We start from the raw sequence: 16,813 nt of genomic DNA on the forward strand, positions 1-16,813 counted from the left end.
CGGGCAACAACGGTCAACAGATCCACTTCCATGTCAGACCAGCGGCCGAGCATACCGACAAGGGTGGCGGACGGGACAACACAAAACACTCCATATTATTCCATTCAACTGAAACTGACCACGTACAATATTTGTACAGATCACAGCTTTTGATATAACCATGGCACTCATTGACACCGTACTCACCTTTCGCGACCGTGAAAATGAGCCAGATCCTCTCAAAGCATCATGGTACTTAGTGAGCGTATGTCAAGTGCCTGACTGGTTTGGTGATGAGCTAACTATTACCTAAGGCGGCTGCTCTGGCTGGTGCGGGTGCCGGCTCTGAGACTCTTCCGGTATATCGTGCCGCAATCGCTGACCTGCCTTCCGACGCCGCCAAGCTGGTGCAGAGACGTTTGAAGGAGGCTATCCTAAAATCAACAACTTTTGTCGGGGTGCCAAGGGCACTGGGGGCGACGCGTGATTTTTATGCCTCCCTAAAAGATGAGGAAATTGATGACTATGGACCACGGTAAGCGCCCCATTGCAACGCTGCGTCAGTATTATGCATGACTCAGATTATAACACCGTCGTCTCGCCTTTAGGTATGAGACATATAACGACCCAGAAGAACAACAGAGAAGGGCAACTCGTGGAAAGAAGTTCTTCGACGTTCTCTGGACGCCCGAGTCTGCGGAAGGTATTCGAGTAGCAATGAAAAAGCACCATCCGGATCTTTGTACGCTCAGCAGACGATCTTCTTAGGATCGATCCACCCAGCTGATTTGACGCAGATCTGCTGAATCAAAAGCTTATCTATGAGTTCTGGGCCGCGGATGACCGCATTCTAAGCAATGTTGAGACGGAGCTGCTAGCTATAGGAGCTCTGATCACCATGAACTGTCCCGACCAGCTCATTTGGCATATGAAGGGAGCCATACGACATGGAGCTAACGAACAGCAGGCTCGACTTGCATACGAGCTTGGCATGGCCGTAGCGAAGGCTACGGACTGCAAGCTGGGCAAGATGCCAACGCTAGACGAGATCGACCTTGGGAACTCCAGCTTCGCATTCTGAAATCTTGTTGCTCAAAACCCGGAGAGAGCGTGTTAGAGCGTACTGGCACAATGATGTCCGCCGGAAATATAAGCATGTGCCAGACACTGCTATCGTACTGCTCCAAGAAGTTCAGAGTTACTCGTACCTGAGCGCGTTAAAAAAGTTTAGAAAAACTGTCAGCACATCATCGTGCGCGGATTTGTGTGGCTACTGCGGACAAAGCGGGGTGAAGCAGGGACTGGGTGAAGTTTTGGTTCGAGCTTCGAGCTTGGGTGCACGCAGGACTGTGGGATTACCGAGGCTGGGGGTGCGGAGAAATGTTCTGGGCTGGGCCTTTCTTGTCAGGCCAAAAGGCCCTGTGGTTGGAGAACGAATCTCATTTGTCCAGCGATCACTAGCTCATATCTCTGTAGGCCGGGGATGACGTGCTATTAGGCCAGGCAGATGACAGCGCGGTGATTAGTTTAATCGTCTCGTTCAGCGGCTGAGCCGACTTAATCGCTTCGAAAGACCCGTGCCAGTTCTCCTGCCTCCTCTCCCAGTTCCTCGGGTTGTATGGTCGATCTCGTAGTTCTGCTTACCATACGCCCACCGCCCAGGCTAATTGTCCGCCTCCTTTCTGCAGACCTGCCATGTCCGTAGGCCGACTGTGTCTTTTCAGCTGTATGCAGTTAACGCAATTAGCCTTCGTGAAGATGGCCCCCAACGACATATCCAAGCGGAACGCAGGCAGTTGTGACCACTGTCGCCAGCATAAAACAAAGGTATGCGTCTTTGCAACGCCCGAGCTGGCCAAATGGCCATGGTCTGCACAAGCTGACAACCATTGTTCGGGACCTAGTAGTGCATCAAATTAGAAAATGGAAGCTGCAAGCGCTGCTTAAGGGCTGCCCGTCCTTGCGTAACGAGCAACACCAGGACCGGAAGGCCATACTACCAGAGCTCAAAAGAACAGTACGAACTTCTGACTTCCGTTGTGCGACATTTCCTACCCAATGCTTCTTTGAGCAAGGAGAGTCTTCGCCAGATTGTTGCACAACTGCCAACAACCGCAGTCAGCAACCCTCCAGGTCAGCCTCCCGCTGTTCTGCAAGATGAAGACGTCGACTTCGAGAACGATGTGCCAGGATTTATGCACCTTCCTCCCATCATCGGAAGCCCACCGTCTCCTTGTCCAGATGTGCAGGTAGAGTCACAAACAGGAACGGCACAATCACACCTTGGAGGCGGGTACGCTCAGGACGTGCTGCACGTGCCATTGCCTCATGCGCAACCGGCTAGTACATCCACCAACATCTCAACTGCAGCATGCATTCCAAATGTGCCCACATATAGTCAGCCTCACCGGCCATCCAGTGATACACCAAAACCGAGCCCAGCGGGAAGTGCGCAGCACACTGTTGCCTCCCACGCCAGCGAGACATTTCCAGTCGAGAGCATAACACGCAAGGACGTTATGGAAATAACACGTATGCTACTACGTCTGCTTTTCACAGCGCTTACGAGTGCTTATGCAAGGACTTAGGTTACGATAGCGGCACTAGCTGGCCTGCCTTTTTTGCGAAAATCAATGCTACCTGCCGCACCGAGCAAAGCAGTTTGTTCCCTGCTCCAGCATCGGCGCTGAACGACCTCGATGACCTTCGCAGCTGCAAGCAGCAGGCGGACCTCGTCGCCGCTGGCGACTTACCACCCAGAGCTGAGTTTGAACATGCCTCCTCGAAGTTTTTCTCCGAGATCAACTGTGTCAACTACATCTTAAGCTACGAGAAGTATCACGCCTACACTTTGAATGCTTTTCAACCACAGGCACGGCTGAGCCATTCAGTCTTCATGCTTCTATGCTTGATATTGTCACTCGAGGAGAAACACGAACAATACTTTACAAAGGCATGTGAACACTTTGAACATGCGCTTGAGGAAGGAAGCCTGGGCAGTGTCGAAGCTCTAATGCTTATGGTAAATTCCTTCTAACCGCTGTGGCCTGGGCACACTGACTGGGACCGCAGGCATTATGCCGCCTGAATAAAGACCAAAGGAACTTAGCATGGATTGCTGTGGGTTGTGCGACACGCATAGCCCAGACGCTCGGCTTGCATCTCAATGAAAACCATTGGGAGGAAAAGTCGCAGCTGGTCATCGAAAACCGCAGGCGGCTCTGGTGGTCGCTCTACGATATGGAAGTGTGTCTTGCATTCCGTCTTGGTAGATGCGTAGCCATTGACTTGGCAAGCTGCAGCGTGGGCATGCCGTCTGAGACCGTAGGTTAGAAGCTTCATCAAAGACCTCCTCACTAATCTGTGCAAGGTGTTCAATTATGTTCCAAACTGTCCCCCAAACTATCACACGGCTGTCTCGGAGCTCAGCAAGATCACCGGTCTGATAGTTCAAGATCTGTATGGATCCAGATCAGCCAATATTTGTCTTGATGATCGGGCCGACGAGCTCATTGCGGACCTAGAGCGTTTCTGGAACACACTCCCATACCACCTCAGACCCGATGCGCCAACGGCTCCTTCTCACAGTCGAGCGGTTCTCTACCTTGGCCTGCGATATCATTATACCATGCTCATTGCCACGAGAACTTCGATCGTTTCGTGCTGGAGGGAGCCCAACGCAAGCAGCCCTAGGTTGACGCGACGCGTGGACATGTTCGAGTCGGCAAACAAAGGATCCCTCTCACTTCTCAAGAGAATGGCCCGGGCGGATGTGCTCAGTGGCAAAAGCCATCTGGATGCATCTTACATTCTTGGTGGTGTAATGATATTCCTCCTCAGGATTGTCAAAGACCCTTCACAGCAGCTTCTAGACGAAGCGGTCGAGTACCGGTCGATTCTTGAGCTTGCCCAGCATCTCGACGTTGGTAGAGCTGGCATGCGGACGTTTGACACGACTATTGCGGAGGTTAAATCCACACTCGAGTAAGTCAAGAGCTAGACTCCACTGTCCACCTTTGCTTACCTGCTCGTCTAGCATACAAGGACAGGTGCAAGACGTTGAATACACATCGATAGATGATTTCTTGCAAAGGTTCGTGGACGTCGACGAGTGTATCTGGCCAGCACTGCCTGGTGATGGCTTCTTCAGTAACATCTGTGAGTCTACAACTGCTGGCAAACACTCTCTTGCTGGTTTCGGGCTACAACTCTAACCAAACTAGTCACCCAACCTCAAACTCCCGCTTGAAGATCGGCACACACGCATCAAGACAGGATTGGCAGCGGTGTCCCATCTAGCGCGGCACGAATCTGCAAAGCAACATATCTCGACATGTACCTCGCATGTGTTGTGGTCCCGCCATGCATCCACAAGTTAGAGTCTATGCTGAAGTCAGTGGCGATCTTAAGCTGGACAAGTAGTACTCACGTCCGCAAGGCTTGAATGCTCCCTTCACCTCGCCTTCTTCGTTAACACCCCAGAAATCTTCAACACGGTCTGCGACATCGGAGCCAAGCAGCTCACGTATTGTGTCCTTCATGGTCCCTACGAATCCGGTTGCAAATACAATTGCATCAGCTTTCAACTCGCTTCCGTCGCTGAACCTAAGGCCGTCTGTGGTATAATGGACCGGTAGGGCATCAGATTTGACTTTGATCTGGTCATGGAATGTTAGTCTTCCTGATCCTGCCAGTAGCCTGGATGAGAGGTCTTACCAAGCCCTTCGCAATCTTTGCAGACGCACCAACATCCATATAGTGACCACCAAATCGATCAAACACCTGATATATAATGTCACCATATCTAACCGTCTTGAATCCTGCCTTCTCCAAAGCGTCGAATCTTTCCGGTTCGGCCCTTGCCATTCCATGCAGGACCAACATGCTGATAAGTCTACTGACAGCAAGGGGAACAGTGAGCATCTCTTGATCAGCGATCTCTGTCGGGACATCTGCATTCCATGAGAGCTCTTGAACTTTTTCGTAGTACTCGGCTGGAAGAACATAGGTAGGGGAGCGTTGAATCATGGTCACGGAGACCATTCCCGCTGCTACCATATCTTCTGCAACATCGTGAGCTGTGTTGGCTGTACCGACAACAACCCCATGCTTGCCCTTCCATTTGTCGGCGGAGTAGTACTCCGCCGAGTGCTGAATCTCGCCTCTGAATGTCTCTATTCCTGGATAGGTTGGCATCATCGGTATTTGGCAGCCAGCACCAATTGCGAGAACCACATGTGTCGTAGTGATATTTCTCGTCTCACCACCTTTTAACAGCACCAATGTCCATTTCCTGGTGTCCTCGTGCCATTGTCCAGAAACCAAGGTGGTCGAAAGCCAGACACTGATACCATAGTATTGTGCCCAATCCGAGTAACCTCGAGCGAGATCATCTTTGCCAAGGTATTGGGGATAGTGTGAGGGAAAGGTTCTATTGAATGGCAGGTGTGAGGATTCTCTGTTGGTGTGTAACTTGGTTGATCTGTATCTCTTCTTCCAACTGTCGCCAACTGCTTCGTTCTTCTCAAGCAAGATGTAGTCAATGCCCTGTGATTGAAGTCTGCCTGCCACACTCAGTCCTGCCTGCCCACCTCCAACGACAACACACTCGAAGGTATCTTTTCGGTCATGTTGTAGCTCAAGATGTTTCGAATCGCCATTCATTTGACTAGCAGGGGCCATCTTATCCACGCTAGAGTGGTTCTGTAATTTATCCAGAAATGTGCGAAGCACCCAGATCTTCCATCTCCCGTCATCAGCTGGGACTATGGACAGGGCCGCAGTACATTTTCTGGCAGGCGCCTCGTCAATTTCAAAGGTGAAGGTGCCCTCAATCCAGTTGGATTCTCCAAGATCGATCTTGCGCGCCGACTGCTTCAGATAGGTAATGCTTTCAGGTAGTGCGCATTGTATTAATGATCGCCATGTCTGAATGATGTTGTCGGCGCCATAGAATGTGCGACTGCTTCCTGTCAATGCAAACATGTCGCGCCATATTGCATCAGGCGTGAAGTGGTCTGCATTGAGAGAAGACAACGTCTTGCAGAACCCCGCACATAGATTCTCTACGTCGACATCTTCCGGAACAGAAGCAGGTGGGAGGTCGGCTTTTAGGTTCTCGAGGATGGACAGAGACATGTTGCTGAGCTCTAGAAACCAGATATCGTGCGGACGAGAAGAAGGTTCGCGTACGTCAAGGTAGGATCCCCATGCCCATTTTTTAGCCTGACCTGAACCCGGTTGGTCAAGAGACACAAATTAAGCACGTGATAGAAAAGTGGCACTCGCCGCGAACGCGTTCTCGACGCGTGGACGGAACAGCACGGTGTTCCGGAACATGCGAACCAGTTGCCCCTTTCGGTTCCGAAGTTGCAAGTAGCTTCGGTGGCTCGGGTTCCGAAAGTTGAGGTCAACGACGCCACAATTCTTTGGTATGGAGACCCAACCTTCCAAGGTGCAACTGCCGGCGAATGGGGCTAATCATCTGTACCTCCGGGTAGAATTACAGAGACGCTACGACCCACAGAAGCCGCGATGGAGCACCAAGCACACAAAAAGAATTGCTTGAAGGGTATCCGTGTCATGTCGGCCTCGTAACCTTAGTCGCTGCAAGGGCTGCAAAGAGCTGCCCACAACTTCGCTCGAGCTAAGTCACTGATTCTAGGCATCAGGTTTACTGGAGGCTGAGGACTACACATAACTCAAAGCGTATTAAATTGCATATTCCTCTCAGTAGGTAGTCATTGAACCTTTATTCACCACTTTGTGCTCTACTGCGCTACCTGGGCCTTCTCCTCAAACACCTTCCTCACAGAGTCCCGTCCTTCCAACTTCTCCATCCAAGCAAAGTAAGCCTTATACTTGCCCTGAAAGTCTATAAAGTCTCCCATGGTAGTATGCGCAGTCTTTGCCCATGGCACAAACATCAGATCGACATAGGTGCACTTGTCACCCACGAGCCAGTCATGTTTTTGAAGCCACGAATCAAGAACGCCCGTCACTCGTTCAATCTCCTTGACATACCGCTCTCTAGCGCTGGGTAGTTGTTCATGATGGAAGCGTGTAAACCAAACAGCTTGGCCAAAGTATGGTCTGAGAACAAAGACGTAAGTACTGCGGCAATACAAGGGGACAGGAAGTGTTGATGCAAGCGCTTACCCCTGGCCCGAGATCTGGTACGCCATCCACTGCCACTCGTAGTATTTCTCTGGACCACTGGGATAGCTTATCTTCCCGTCCTTATCGTACGTCTCAATGAGGTACATTATTATCGCTCCAGATTCCCAGAGTATGATACCCGTATTTGGATCTTCGATCGCGGGTACTCGGCCGTTCGGGTTGACAGAAATGAAGGGCTCTTGTTTGATCGCGGACATTTCCTGGAACTCATGTTTGTAAGGTACTGAGAGCTCATCGAGTATAACTGCGACCTTCCATGGGCTGTACACATCATTTCAGTTAGGATCACCACGGGTCCATTCAAAACGGCGTACTTTGGACCTGTCTTGTGTGAGTACAGCTTGATTGGCTTCAGTGAGGCCATGTTCGAAAATATCGTGTTGTCGATGGTTGTCAAGCAATCGTATTTAATGAGACAGAAGATGAAGCACAAGAATCCTGCTAACCCTCACATCAAAGCTTGGTCAACAGGCACAAATCATGGATTGCAGTGTCCCGGCGTGCTTGGTGCCTGTTATGATTGGTCCTCTTGCCCAACGGGATACCGAGGTATCCGTTGAAAGCTAAGGCCGGCTGAATTCACGGCACGTGGCTTTGACACGGCCAACATTCCTGTCTTCGCAACCCGACTTTCGGCCATTTTGGTGTCGCACATGCGTGGCTGGCCTGCGACTACAGGTCCTTCACCAAAGCCTCGCCGTTCCGCCCTCTTCCATAATCTCATCAGCGCTCTTCACGATCTCAAGAGCTGAGAACTTACTGAACATCCACTCCTGCAATCCATTGGACTTTACCCGCTGAATTCTGAGCTTCATCATGACTACCACGACGAACGGCGAACAGCCAAAGGTCAAAAGCCCTCAGCATCTGGCTCATGTTTTGCTCAAAACGACCAGACTAGACGAAATGATCGACTTTTATGTCAAGCTACTAGGCGGCAAAGTAGCCTTTCGCAATAAATACATGGCTTTCGTCGCTTACGACGACGAGCATCACCGCATTGCCATCGGAGCACTGCCACATACTGGGCCTCCTAGTCCACATGCTAGCGGTCTTGAACACATCGCTTTCACATACGACACCTTGGATGATCTTGCCCTTTCGTATGAACAACGAAAGAAGCTGGGCATGAATCCAGTTTGGTGTGTCAATCACGGTCCAACGACTTCCATCTACTATGAAGATCCGGACGGCAATCATTTGGAGATGCAGGTCGACAATTTCGATACTGCTGACGAAGCAACCGAGTACATGATGTCGGCGGAGTTTGATGAGGAGCCCATTGGCTATGATTTTCAGCCCGAGGAGCTCATTGCCCGTCTCCGGAGTGGCGAAGACCATGAATCCATCAAGAGGCGAATGGGTTCCGGCGGTAGAAGGCATCCACCGTACTCACAGCCAGTGCATGTATGAAAGATCGCGCACAAGGAGTGTCCTCACGTGGCTGCTGGAGAAGGAGCCGGGGTAGGAGCCACTTCTGGCTTCGATCAGGCTTGTTTCAAGGCACTGGACCCAAGACGAGCTTCACAATATTAATCTCGATAGTTAGAGTGTACATAGCGCATTGTTTCACCATATCAGTCTCCGGCTTCTACTAGTGCAACGGTTGGGGGCCTGGAGACGTGTTTAATTTTGCTTTCGTGTATTTCCAGAAAGCTAGTAACATCTAAGACTCGCAAACATTACCGTGTTCACCTTTGAGGCATTAGATTAGTTCCTCGGTACATCTTTATCAACTGCTGTAAGTCACCTGATCCCGATTTTCATTAACGATTGGTCTACACGTGGACTAATCTTCTGGACTGGCCGGAACCCGAAGGATTCTGAACGTTGGCAGGCACGAATAACCCTCCTACAAAACCCGGACAAAAGACCGCAGAGACCTGGGGCAGTCGAACTCACTGTATCGCGACGAATATCACGTGTCGAGCTTCTACCGGAGTTATACAGTGACTTTTACTTGCCTTACGATCAAAGGCTGAAACGATCTCAGTTTATCCTCGACTCTCGACATTCGACACATACGTGTGGTGGCCAATCATGGTCAACCCTCCCAGCTTGCCCACAACATTGGCCAAGCTTCCTGTCTCATTGCCGACAGCTGTGATTCCAGAATTCCTGGATTTGGACGGCATAGCAAATTACTTCGTCTCAGCACTGGACCTTCTTTGTGAGGATGATTTCATCCAGGACGCAGTCTGGCGCGACATATTTGCACTAACCGGCACGGCGAGGACGTTCTACTCGGCTCAATCTATTGCCGCTGCATGGAAAGCCACCTCAAAGACGCATAAACCTACGTCATTTGCTATTGATGGCAAGCCTCAGGTCGTCCGGGCTGGACCTACGGCTTGGCTAGAAATAGGTTTCACTTTCAGAACACAAGGCATTCCAGCAACCACTGACCATGGATACCTATCCGTCATTCCCGATGGTACTGGAAAGTGGAAGATCTGGATACTCCGTACGATCCTGGAGCGATTGGACTCACAGCCAGATGTTGACCATCTGGAACCTGTGCATAATATGCCTGCTCCGAATGGTCATTCTATCGCCAATGGGGATACTGTAGACATTCCTGTACGACAGGTTAATGCAAATGGTGTTACCGCGGACGGTTTAGCACCCACTGCTATGGCCGTCAACGATCCAGCCACCAATGGTACTACTACAAATAGCACTGACATAAATGACGCTACCACCAACGGTCGTCATACTGATGGTGCAACGGCTCATGACACATCTAAGAGTGTCGACTATGAGTGCGTCGTTGTTGGAGGGGGACAAGCCGGTTTAAGCGCGGGTGGACGGTTGAAGGCCCTCGGCGTGTCTTATGTCATTATTGAGAAGCATCCCAATGTTGGAGATAGCTGGAAAACGCGATATGACTCTATGAGACGTAAGTTTTCACATTCTTTGGGAAGATCTTATGTACTAATTAGTGCAGTACATACAGTCCGGGAGTTTGGTAAGCTCCTTGAGCGGCAAGTCTGTCACCGCCTAATGTGATACAGCTCACCTACCGTTCGAGAGAACCTTTCCTTCCACCTACCAAGAGTGGTTGACCAAGTATGACCTTGCGGAAGGCTATCAACGTTGGGCCAAGAAGTATGGCATAGTAAGTCACTCAATTCCGCCGGCTTTCTTAGCGTGGGCATGCCTGGCAATGAGCTGATGTCCTGGCAGAATATTTTCTTGTCCACCTCGCTGCTGTCAGGATCGTGGATCGCAGAGAAGAATATCTGGGATCTCAAGATCATGCGTAGTGGGCACGAGTCTCACATTACCTGTTCTTACATCGTTTTCGCAGTAGGAGGGGGTGCACAGTTCCCTATCTCGCCAAATTATGAAGACAGAGTATGTTCCCCTGTATTGTGTGCTGAGCTTCACTGACTAGTCAACAGCACGTCTTCCGAGGTGTAACTATGCATTCAGGACATTACAAAAACTCTAGTGAATGGAGTGGTAAGCATGGCGTAATCATTGGAACGGCAAATACTGGTAGGCAGGGTTCGTATCATTATGTCTCCCTATGCTGACATTATATAGGTCATGATGTGGCTGGTGACATGCTTGAGGCGGGATTAAGTTCTGTTACTATGGTGCAGAGGTCGAAGACATGTATGACCAGCTAAGGTCCGGCGATACTTATGCTAACCATTCTTTCCAGTGCTTGTCCCTTCCGAGCATTACAGAGTAAATCATGACAGCAAGTGCAAATTTAACAATTAGTGGGTTTTGCGACTAACATCTTGCAGAGGTATACAACGAGAAAGTACCTACGAAAGTGGCGGATCGACTATTTTGTACAGGTCCAGCTGCGATTGGAAGACTCATGAGCCTGAAGGCGATAGAGCGCTGGACAAACATGGAGCCAGACCGGTACGACTCGCTCGAGCGCGTGGGCTTCAAACTCGATCGCGAAGGCGACATGGTATCTTATCTATTTGGGCGATTTGGAGGTTACGCCCTGGACGTAGGGGTCTCGCCAAAAATCTCGCAAGGACTTGTAAGCTTGACTGCTATGCTATTTTCCCTTCCCATGCAACTCAATGAAAAATCTGAGAGACTGACTGTAGCCACGGACAGATCAAGATCAAGTCAGATTCCGTCCCAGTTCGCTATGTGGAAGACGGCTTGATATGCGCAAATGGAGATTTTATAAGAGCAGATGTCGTCGTGTTCGCCACAGGTTTCATCTCGGACCTAAGGATAGTGGCAGCGCAGCTCTTCGGTGGTGAGTTGGCAGGTCAACTAGACAGTTTTGGAGGACTCGACGAGGAAGGTGAACAGAAAGCCATGTTCAAACCATGTGGACGTAAGTGCATACATTCTCCATCTCGATGCTGACTCTAACTTCAAATCAGATCCTGCATTCTGGTACGCCGGAGGGGCTGTTGGGCCAGCAAGATACATGTCACGCTTTGTTGCAATGCAAATCAAGGCTAAAATACTTGATACACCTTTACCAATCTACACGGACACGCCGCCACGGAATTCGAGTCCAAGATAAATGGGTTTCATAGCGTACAATAGATATCCATATCTAGGAATACCACTAAACTCCGCCTCCTTACTTTTGCAATCTATACTCAGCCAGTTCGCCTTAGGCTTAGAGCGTCCCTAGGCCTGATCAACTTAATAATCCTTCTACGAGCTCTCCTAGCTATCCTTATCCCCTTAATAAGAGTAGAGATTACTATTAGTCTCCTATCGCGAGCTATCGCTATCGCCTCTCCTAACAATAATACGATAAAGAACTGACGGTAAGTTCTTTAAACGAGCTAATTAACTCGACGATATTCTCCCTATATCTACCGTAAGTTCTTTAAAACTTTGATCGTAAGTTCTTTAATTATACTTAGCGAATAATTATATAAAACTTTAGATACTTAATTTATTTAATAAATATAGTTAAAATCTCGAATTATAAAGTTATCGAAGCTATTTAGGACTATATTATTAATAAATAAAGTTGAGTATTATTTTTTAAAGTAGTATTATATATAGATCATAAGGGTTCGATTTAAGATTACTCTCGTAGTCTGGGTAGGCTCCAGTAAACGCGATGCGCAAGGTCGGCTGGAGCCATACCTAAGCGAGTCAACCTGGGTAGGGTAATCTTCTCGAGTACTTCAGGGGCTGTATGCCTATAGCCGCCTATTGTTATGCCTAAGTGAGATAAGTTTGGAGGCTGGATCTGCGGATGCTCTAGATTGTGACGACTGCTGTCGCATCTAGCTGTGAGGTTACTGAGGAACGCACCCAGACACAGAAAGCGTGAAGCCCACGCAAGACACAGAAGACACACGGTACATCAGGACAATGGCTTGCATGAACGGGCTAGACCAAGATTTGATGAGGTACACCTTGCGCGCCAATGGGATCAGCCAGCGATTGTAAGTTAACAAGAATTTTTTATGAAGTCAAGCATGAAAAGAACCGATTTATCCTCGAAGCTACGGCAAGCGAGTACATCATGAAGAAAGTGAAGGCATTGGTAGCTTATTGCACATGCAGCACAGTTCAGCTTTTTGTTCTCGTCCCTATCTCTCAACGCGATTGCTTTGCAAGCATCTTCCCCAAGAACCTTACGCACAAGGCTGATTTCGGTACTAATGTCGTGTTCTTGTTCAATCTGTGAGGTGTTCAACAGTACAAGCGATGATCCCCGGGCGGTAGGGCCTCTTCCGATGGAATCATATTTCTAGTTTCCCTAGCGTGGCTCCGACAGGCTTCTAATCGAGACAAGCTCGAAGAAGGGAGGCATAAGCTGCATGATTACTACGGAGACAAGGAGGAGATGACTAAAGAGCAAGAAAACCATGTATACGAGAATCTCATTAGACTCGCAAAAGAAGACGGCCTACATGATCTGAGAAGAACGCTACAAGAGCTCTACGATAGTTGTGATTAGGCTCAGGAGATTGAGCTAAAGGATCTACTGCGAGGAGAAAAGGTGGTAATCAACAAGAACGTCCAGTCCAGTTGATCTCTTTTGCGGATAGACTAACTCTTGTCATCGCACCTAAATGCCCTATATTTGTGGCTTTCTGGCTGTTGTTCCCTCGGTGTAATGACTTCAACCATTGAGACGGAGGGCGGCATCGGTTCGTTAGCCGGGACGCTTCTTGCCCGTAGCTTCCCTTCACACTTTGACTTTGTCTCGTCATCGCTCCAGCAAGAAGTACGTTTCGATAGTATGTCCCGTAGGTTGACACCCTCTTCCCTCTTTGATACCACTATGTATCCTTGAAGGACGTCATGCCATAAAGAGGTCACCGTAAGCAGCCAAAATATCAGCTCAGAACCCGACTATCGGAGCTTGGAACAGACTTCTGATCTCGGCCTTATCCTTGACAAGGACTGTAAAAAATGCGGTCTCAGCCGGAGTGGGTGGCTGACACTTATTTTTGCCAGGCATTTCTACTCAAAAACTTCTAAACATTATGTTGGACAAACACCTTTGGCGTTGAAGGCTTATTGAGCGTGTCTCAAGTCACAAAGGTATCCTTATATCCTGCGTCCATGCGACGCGATATGAAAAGGACTATCGCTTGTCAGAAATCGCGAGTTGTTGCCACCTGTTCAACCTTTGGGGGTCACTCGGGGAAGGAGTCAGCGTCTGGGGAGCCAAGAATTGGGAATGCTGGGTCGTTTTTATGCTGATAGTAAAAACCCGGATCACGTTTAGAATCATGCGCCATATCAGTGCTGTGAGCTAACTGGTGAGGAATGAGTCAACGATTGCGGGCTAAAAGTTAGGGTGTAGGGCGGCGGACTTTACGGCATTGTGGTAAGTGGTGAAAATTGGTCACACCTCTGCCGGAGAGCTACTATAGGTCCAATGAACTGCTCACACGTAGCGACTCCGTGATCTTGAGCTTCAAATCGTGCATAGTGCATGCGTGAAGTACTATTCTTAGACGCGTCACACGTAGAGCACTCATCCGTTTACTGAACCATATTTAAGGATCGATAGTGTGCAGTGCGTGAGAGCTCCTAGTAGATGCCGAATATGAGGTTCTCGTCGAGGCCATTAGGCAGCTTTACAACATTTGGGCAGGTAGGGCCCCATCCGAAACTTGCACAATGAGAAATAAGCTGAATTGGGTAGGCGTCAGTGGCACATGGCCTGTTCCACGACGCAGATTTTACGTCTTAGTGTTAAGAAATCCTCTGAGTCGCTCGATCTTCATCCGGCTAAAACGTTGGTATCCTAGCGCCGGGCCAGAACTTCAGGCTGTAGTTAGGGGTAGTTACGGTCCGGTTGAGTGTACTCCTCATGGTGACAAACTGTAACGACACGCAGGTGTCACTGTCTATACCTTTGGCTGCAGGATTATCAGCAGAGCCCTTGCGAGTGTGGAACACCGTGAATGAACGTATTTGGGTTCTTCCAGTCGGTTGGGTCATTTGGATCCAGCTACCCATCCTAACTTAAATTAATTCCTAAAATTTGTTGGAGCAGATGGAGACGAGAATCACGGCAACGAACGAGTAGATCCTCAATATGGCTGTGCCGAAATGTCGTATTCCGCGAACCTAGAACACAATAATCTCTTAGACATTCAGGAATCTACTTGATTCTGCGGTTGCGGTTGGATATTAACACCCACAGTATGAGAATGTGTCAAGCAACGACACATAGTGATGCTTATATCGAGCGACCAGAGATGCTATCGGACGTTCCACTTCTTGGGGAGGCTGCGGCAGGGTTGCTGTGGGGTTGTATGCAGATGCCTTGCTGTTGAAATCGATATCGTTCTACAAGCGGTTATGTGCCACCTGATTCCAAAAATGGCAGTTTGGTCGCATCAATATAGTGACAATTTGGCCTCAGATGATGGCCGGTACTATTTGCTGGATCCATGCCAGGTATAGGCACCGATTCAAAAGCACGGTCTGTTTATAGTTGAGACGTGATTGAAGGAAGACTGTTTCATAATACGTGTCTATGCGGCGAGTAGCTCTCGCTAGCTAACTACCTAGGTATTTCAACGTGTTTCATTTCCTCCGAGAAGGAGAATGGACTCTGGTTCACTACGCTCAGGGGCCCGCGAAGCTCGCGTTCATCATGCCACGGCAAGTGCAGCATCTTCGGCTGTCCGTCTACAGCTTACTGCTTGGGGTTTTTTTTCGGCTTGCTGGCAAGTCCTTGCGTAGAATTTTGCCAGTGGGTGTCTTTGGTAGATCCTGCAAATGCACAACTCCACCCCTGAGCTTTTTATACCCTGCAACTTGTTTATTGACCCATTCTTGGATCTCTGCCAGGACACGCCCTTTCTCAGATTCCCCTAGCTTCAATAATTGCGGTATTAAGCTCACGTATGCGAGTGGCAGCTCGGTTGCCTGAGTATCGTCATAGATGGAGCAAACTGCAGCGTCGATCACACTGGGGTGCTTGAGGAGGACATCTTCCAATTCTGAAGGGGCGACTTGAAAGCCTTTGTACTTGATGAGTTCCTTTAGACGATCTGTCACCCAGAAGTTGCCATTCTTGTCCACCTTTAAGATATCGCCAGTTAGCAACCATTGGCCGTCTTCTGAGAACGTGTTGCGCGTAGCTTCATCATCGCCAATATATCCCTGCATCACTTGCGGGCCGCGGACCCATAATTCCCCTTCTTCTCCAAGTCCTACATCTCTTTTCGTGATCGGATCCACTAGTCGTACCTGTGTATCCGACAGGATTTTCCCTGCAGTTCCAACATAGTCGTCGTCGGACTCATGCTGATGCATGACGGTGGGCGAGCATTCAGAAAGTCCATAACCCTGAAGGATCTTGATGTTGTCCCCAAGCCGTGCCTTGAGCCTCAGCTGGAGATCTCGTTTCATTGGTGCTGCAGCAACGACCAACGTTCTTAGTGAAGACAGATCGTTCTGGAGCGATACTTCGGAAGTCGCCAGAAGGGCAGCGACCGGCGGTACCAAATGTGCGTACGTGGCCTTCGTCTCTGCCAACTTCTGGCAGAATAGTTCGAGGTCGAAAGACGTCAGGCCGCAAGTAAAGGTACCTAGCCACATGCCGAGGATCGCCACACACGACAGGCCATAGATGTGACAATAAGGGAGGAAGAACACTTCTCTCTGGCTAGAATTAAGAATGCTGGGTAGGGACGCTCGCATCTGCAGTGCGTTCGACACAATGTTATGGTGAGAGAGTTGGACGCCCTTCATTCGTCCGGTCGTCCCAGAGGAGAAACATATAGTTGAAGTGGCCTCGCTCGCTTTCTTGCCATTGAGATTATAAGGTGGCACACTTTCGTGACTGTTTTGACCTGCAATGTCGTTGGGAAACGTGGGGAAACCGTCTTTTCGACCATGCAAAATAAAGATCTGCGGCTTCTGCTTTTGCAATTGGGAGTCGATCGCGGCTTGGATGGTCGCAAGACGAGAGCTGTCACAGGCGATGTGGGTTGGTTGCAGAATTCCGAGCGCGTGAACGATATCTTTCTCGGGCGAACTGGGATTCAGAGGCGCAAAGACGGCACCAGCCCACCAGACGGAATGCGCCAGCAGGATGAAATCGCTCGAATTCGGGAGGATGGTGAGGACCCTTAGGGTTAGGGTTAGGGTTAGGGTTAGGGTTAGGGTTAGGGTTAGGGTTAGGGTTAGGGTTAGGGTTAGGGTTAGGGTTAGGGTTAGGGTTAGG

General features: G+C 49.5%; 7 protein-coding genes across 7 annotated transcripts; 4 read left to right on the forward strand and 3 right to left on the reverse strand.

Annotated features, from left to right (window-relative positions):
- Positions 1-160: 160 nt before the first annotated feature.
- On the forward strand, positions 161-1,335 carry EDD37DRAFT_663890 (uncharacterized protein; the record flags this gene model as incomplete). Its single annotated transcript, XM_062819200.1, has 4 exons — positions 161-244; positions 294-514; positions 588-721; positions 777-1,335. The coding sequence occupies 4 exons, from the start codon at positions 161-163 to the stop codon at positions 1,058-1,060; spliced, it is 723 nt and encodes a 240-aa protein (XP_062674211.1). The 3' UTR covers positions 1,061-1,335.
- A 1,492-nt stretch (positions 1,336-2,827) lies between these two features.
- Positions 2,828-3,460, forward strand: EDD37DRAFT_304703 (fungal-specific transcription factor domain-containing protein). Its single transcript, XM_062811238.1, has 2 exons — positions 2,828-3,001; positions 3,052-3,460. The coding sequence occupies exons 1-2, from the start codon at positions 2,876-2,878 to the stop codon at positions 3,310-3,312; spliced, it is 387 nt and encodes a 128-aa protein (XP_062674212.1). The 5' UTR covers positions 2,828-2,875; the 3' UTR covers positions 3,313-3,460.
- A 759-nt stretch (positions 3,461-4,219) lies between these two features.
- Positions 4,220-6,230, reverse strand: EDD37DRAFT_304678 (dimethylaniline monooxygenase (N-oxide forming)). The gene is made up of 3 exons (XM_062811237.1): positions 4,696-6,230; positions 4,409-4,637; positions 4,220-4,361 (listed from the first exon to the last, which is right to left on the reverse strand). The coding sequence occupies exons 1-3, from the start codon at positions 6,115-6,117 to the stop codon at positions 4,246-4,248; spliced, it is 1,767 nt and encodes a 588-aa protein (XP_062674213.1). The 5' UTR covers positions 6,118-6,230; the 3' UTR covers positions 4,220-4,245.
- A 498-nt stretch (positions 6,231-6,728) lies between these two features.
- Positions 6,729-7,551, reverse strand: EDD37DRAFT_624874 (glutathione-s-transferase theta, gst). The gene is made up of 3 exons (XM_062816195.1): positions 7,473-7,551; positions 7,138-7,419; positions 6,729-7,071 (listed from the first exon to the last, which is right to left on the reverse strand). The coding sequence occupies exons 1-3, from the start codon at positions 7,520-7,522 to the stop codon at positions 6,750-6,752; spliced, it is 654 nt and encodes a 217-aa protein (XP_062674214.1). The 5' UTR covers positions 7,523-7,551; the 3' UTR covers positions 6,729-6,749.
- A 207-nt stretch (positions 7,552-7,758) lies between these two features.
- Positions 7,759-8,859, forward strand: EDD37DRAFT_624875 (putative biphenyl-2,3-diol 1,2-dioxygenase III). Its single transcript, XM_062816196.1, has one exon. The coding sequence runs from the start codon at positions 7,975-7,977 to the stop codon at positions 8,569-8,571; it is 597 nt and encodes a 198-aa protein (XP_062674215.1). The 5' UTR covers positions 7,759-7,974; the 3' UTR covers positions 8,572-8,859.
- Positions 8,860-8,999: 140 nt separating this feature from the next.
- On the forward strand, positions 9,000-11,671 carry EDD37DRAFT_692559 (dimethylaniline monooxygenase (N-oxide forming); the record flags this gene model as incomplete). Its single annotated transcript, XM_062820046.1, has 10 exons — positions 9,000-10,057; positions 10,106-10,126; positions 10,173-10,276; positions 10,345-10,515; positions 10,563-10,659; positions 10,708-10,779; positions 10,829-10,867; positions 10,917-11,167; positions 11,248-11,476; positions 11,526-11,671. The coding sequence occupies exons 1-10, from the start codon at positions 9,199-9,201 to the stop codon at positions 11,669-11,671; spliced, it is 1,989 nt and encodes a 662-aa protein (XP_062674216.1). The 5' UTR covers positions 9,000-9,198.
- Positions 11,672-15,270: 3,599 nt separating this feature from the next.
- On the reverse strand, positions 15,271-16,719 carry EDD37DRAFT_560804 (amp dependent CoA ligase; the record flags this gene model as incomplete). Its single annotated transcript, XM_062813857.1, has 1 exon — positions 15,271-16,719. A coding segment is annotated over one exon (1,449 nt), but the record flags the coding sequence as incomplete, so codon positions are not given.
- Positions 16,720-16,813: the final 94 nt, after the last annotated feature.

This window comes from Exophiala viscosa (genome assembly GCF_022695815.1).
Source record: "Exophiala viscosa unplaced genomic scaffold EDD37scaffold_2, whole genome shotgun sequence".
NCBI classification, from domain to species: Eukaryota; Fungi; Ascomycota; class Eurotiomycetes; order Chaetothyriales; family Herpotrichiellaceae; genus Exophiala; species Exophiala viscosa.

What these genes read in the sequence shown, in the direction of transcription:
- EDD37DRAFT_304703 (XM_062811238.1), top strand. Translation starts at nt 2,876, where the DNA reads ATGCTTCTATGCTTGATATTGTCACTCGAGGAGAAACACGAACAATAC. An exon ending in TCGAAGCTCTAATGCTTATG is followed by an intron (nt 3,002 to 3,051) that starts GTAAATTCCTTC and finishes CTGGGACCGCAG; the next exon opens with GCATTATGCCGCCTGAATAA.
- EDD37DRAFT_304678 (XM_062811237.1), bottom strand. Translation starts at nt 6,117, where the DNA reads ATGTCTCTGTCCATCCTCGAGAACCTAAAAGCCGACCTCCCACCTGCT. An exon ending in CAAAGATTGCGAAGGGCTTG is followed by an intron (nt 4,638 to 4,695) that starts GTAAGACCTCTC and finishes TTCCATGACCAG; the next exon opens with ATCAAAGTCAAATCTGATGC. An exon ending in AGCATTCAAGCCTTGCGGAC is followed by an intron (nt 4,362 to 4,408) that starts GTGAGTACTACT and finishes ACTTCAGCATAG; the next exon opens with ACTCTAACTTGTGGATGCAT.
- EDD37DRAFT_624874 (XM_062816195.1), bottom strand. Translation starts at nt 7,522, where the DNA reads ATGGCCTCACTGAAGCCAATCAAGCTGTACTCACACAAGACAGGTCCA. An exon ending in TCACACAAGACAGGTCCAAA is followed by an intron (nt 7,420 to 7,472) that starts GTACGCCGTTTT and finishes TGATGTGTACAG; the next exon opens with CCCATGGAAGGTCGCAGTTA. An exon ending in TACCAGATCTCGGGCCAGGG is followed by an intron (nt 7,072 to 7,137) that starts GTAAGCGCTTGC and finishes CTTTGTTCTCAG; the next exon opens with ACCATACTTTGGCCAAGCTG.
- EDD37DRAFT_624875 (XM_062816196.1), top strand. Translation starts at nt 7,975, where the DNA reads ATGACTACCACGACGAACGGCGAACAGCCAAAGGTCAAAAGCCCTCAG.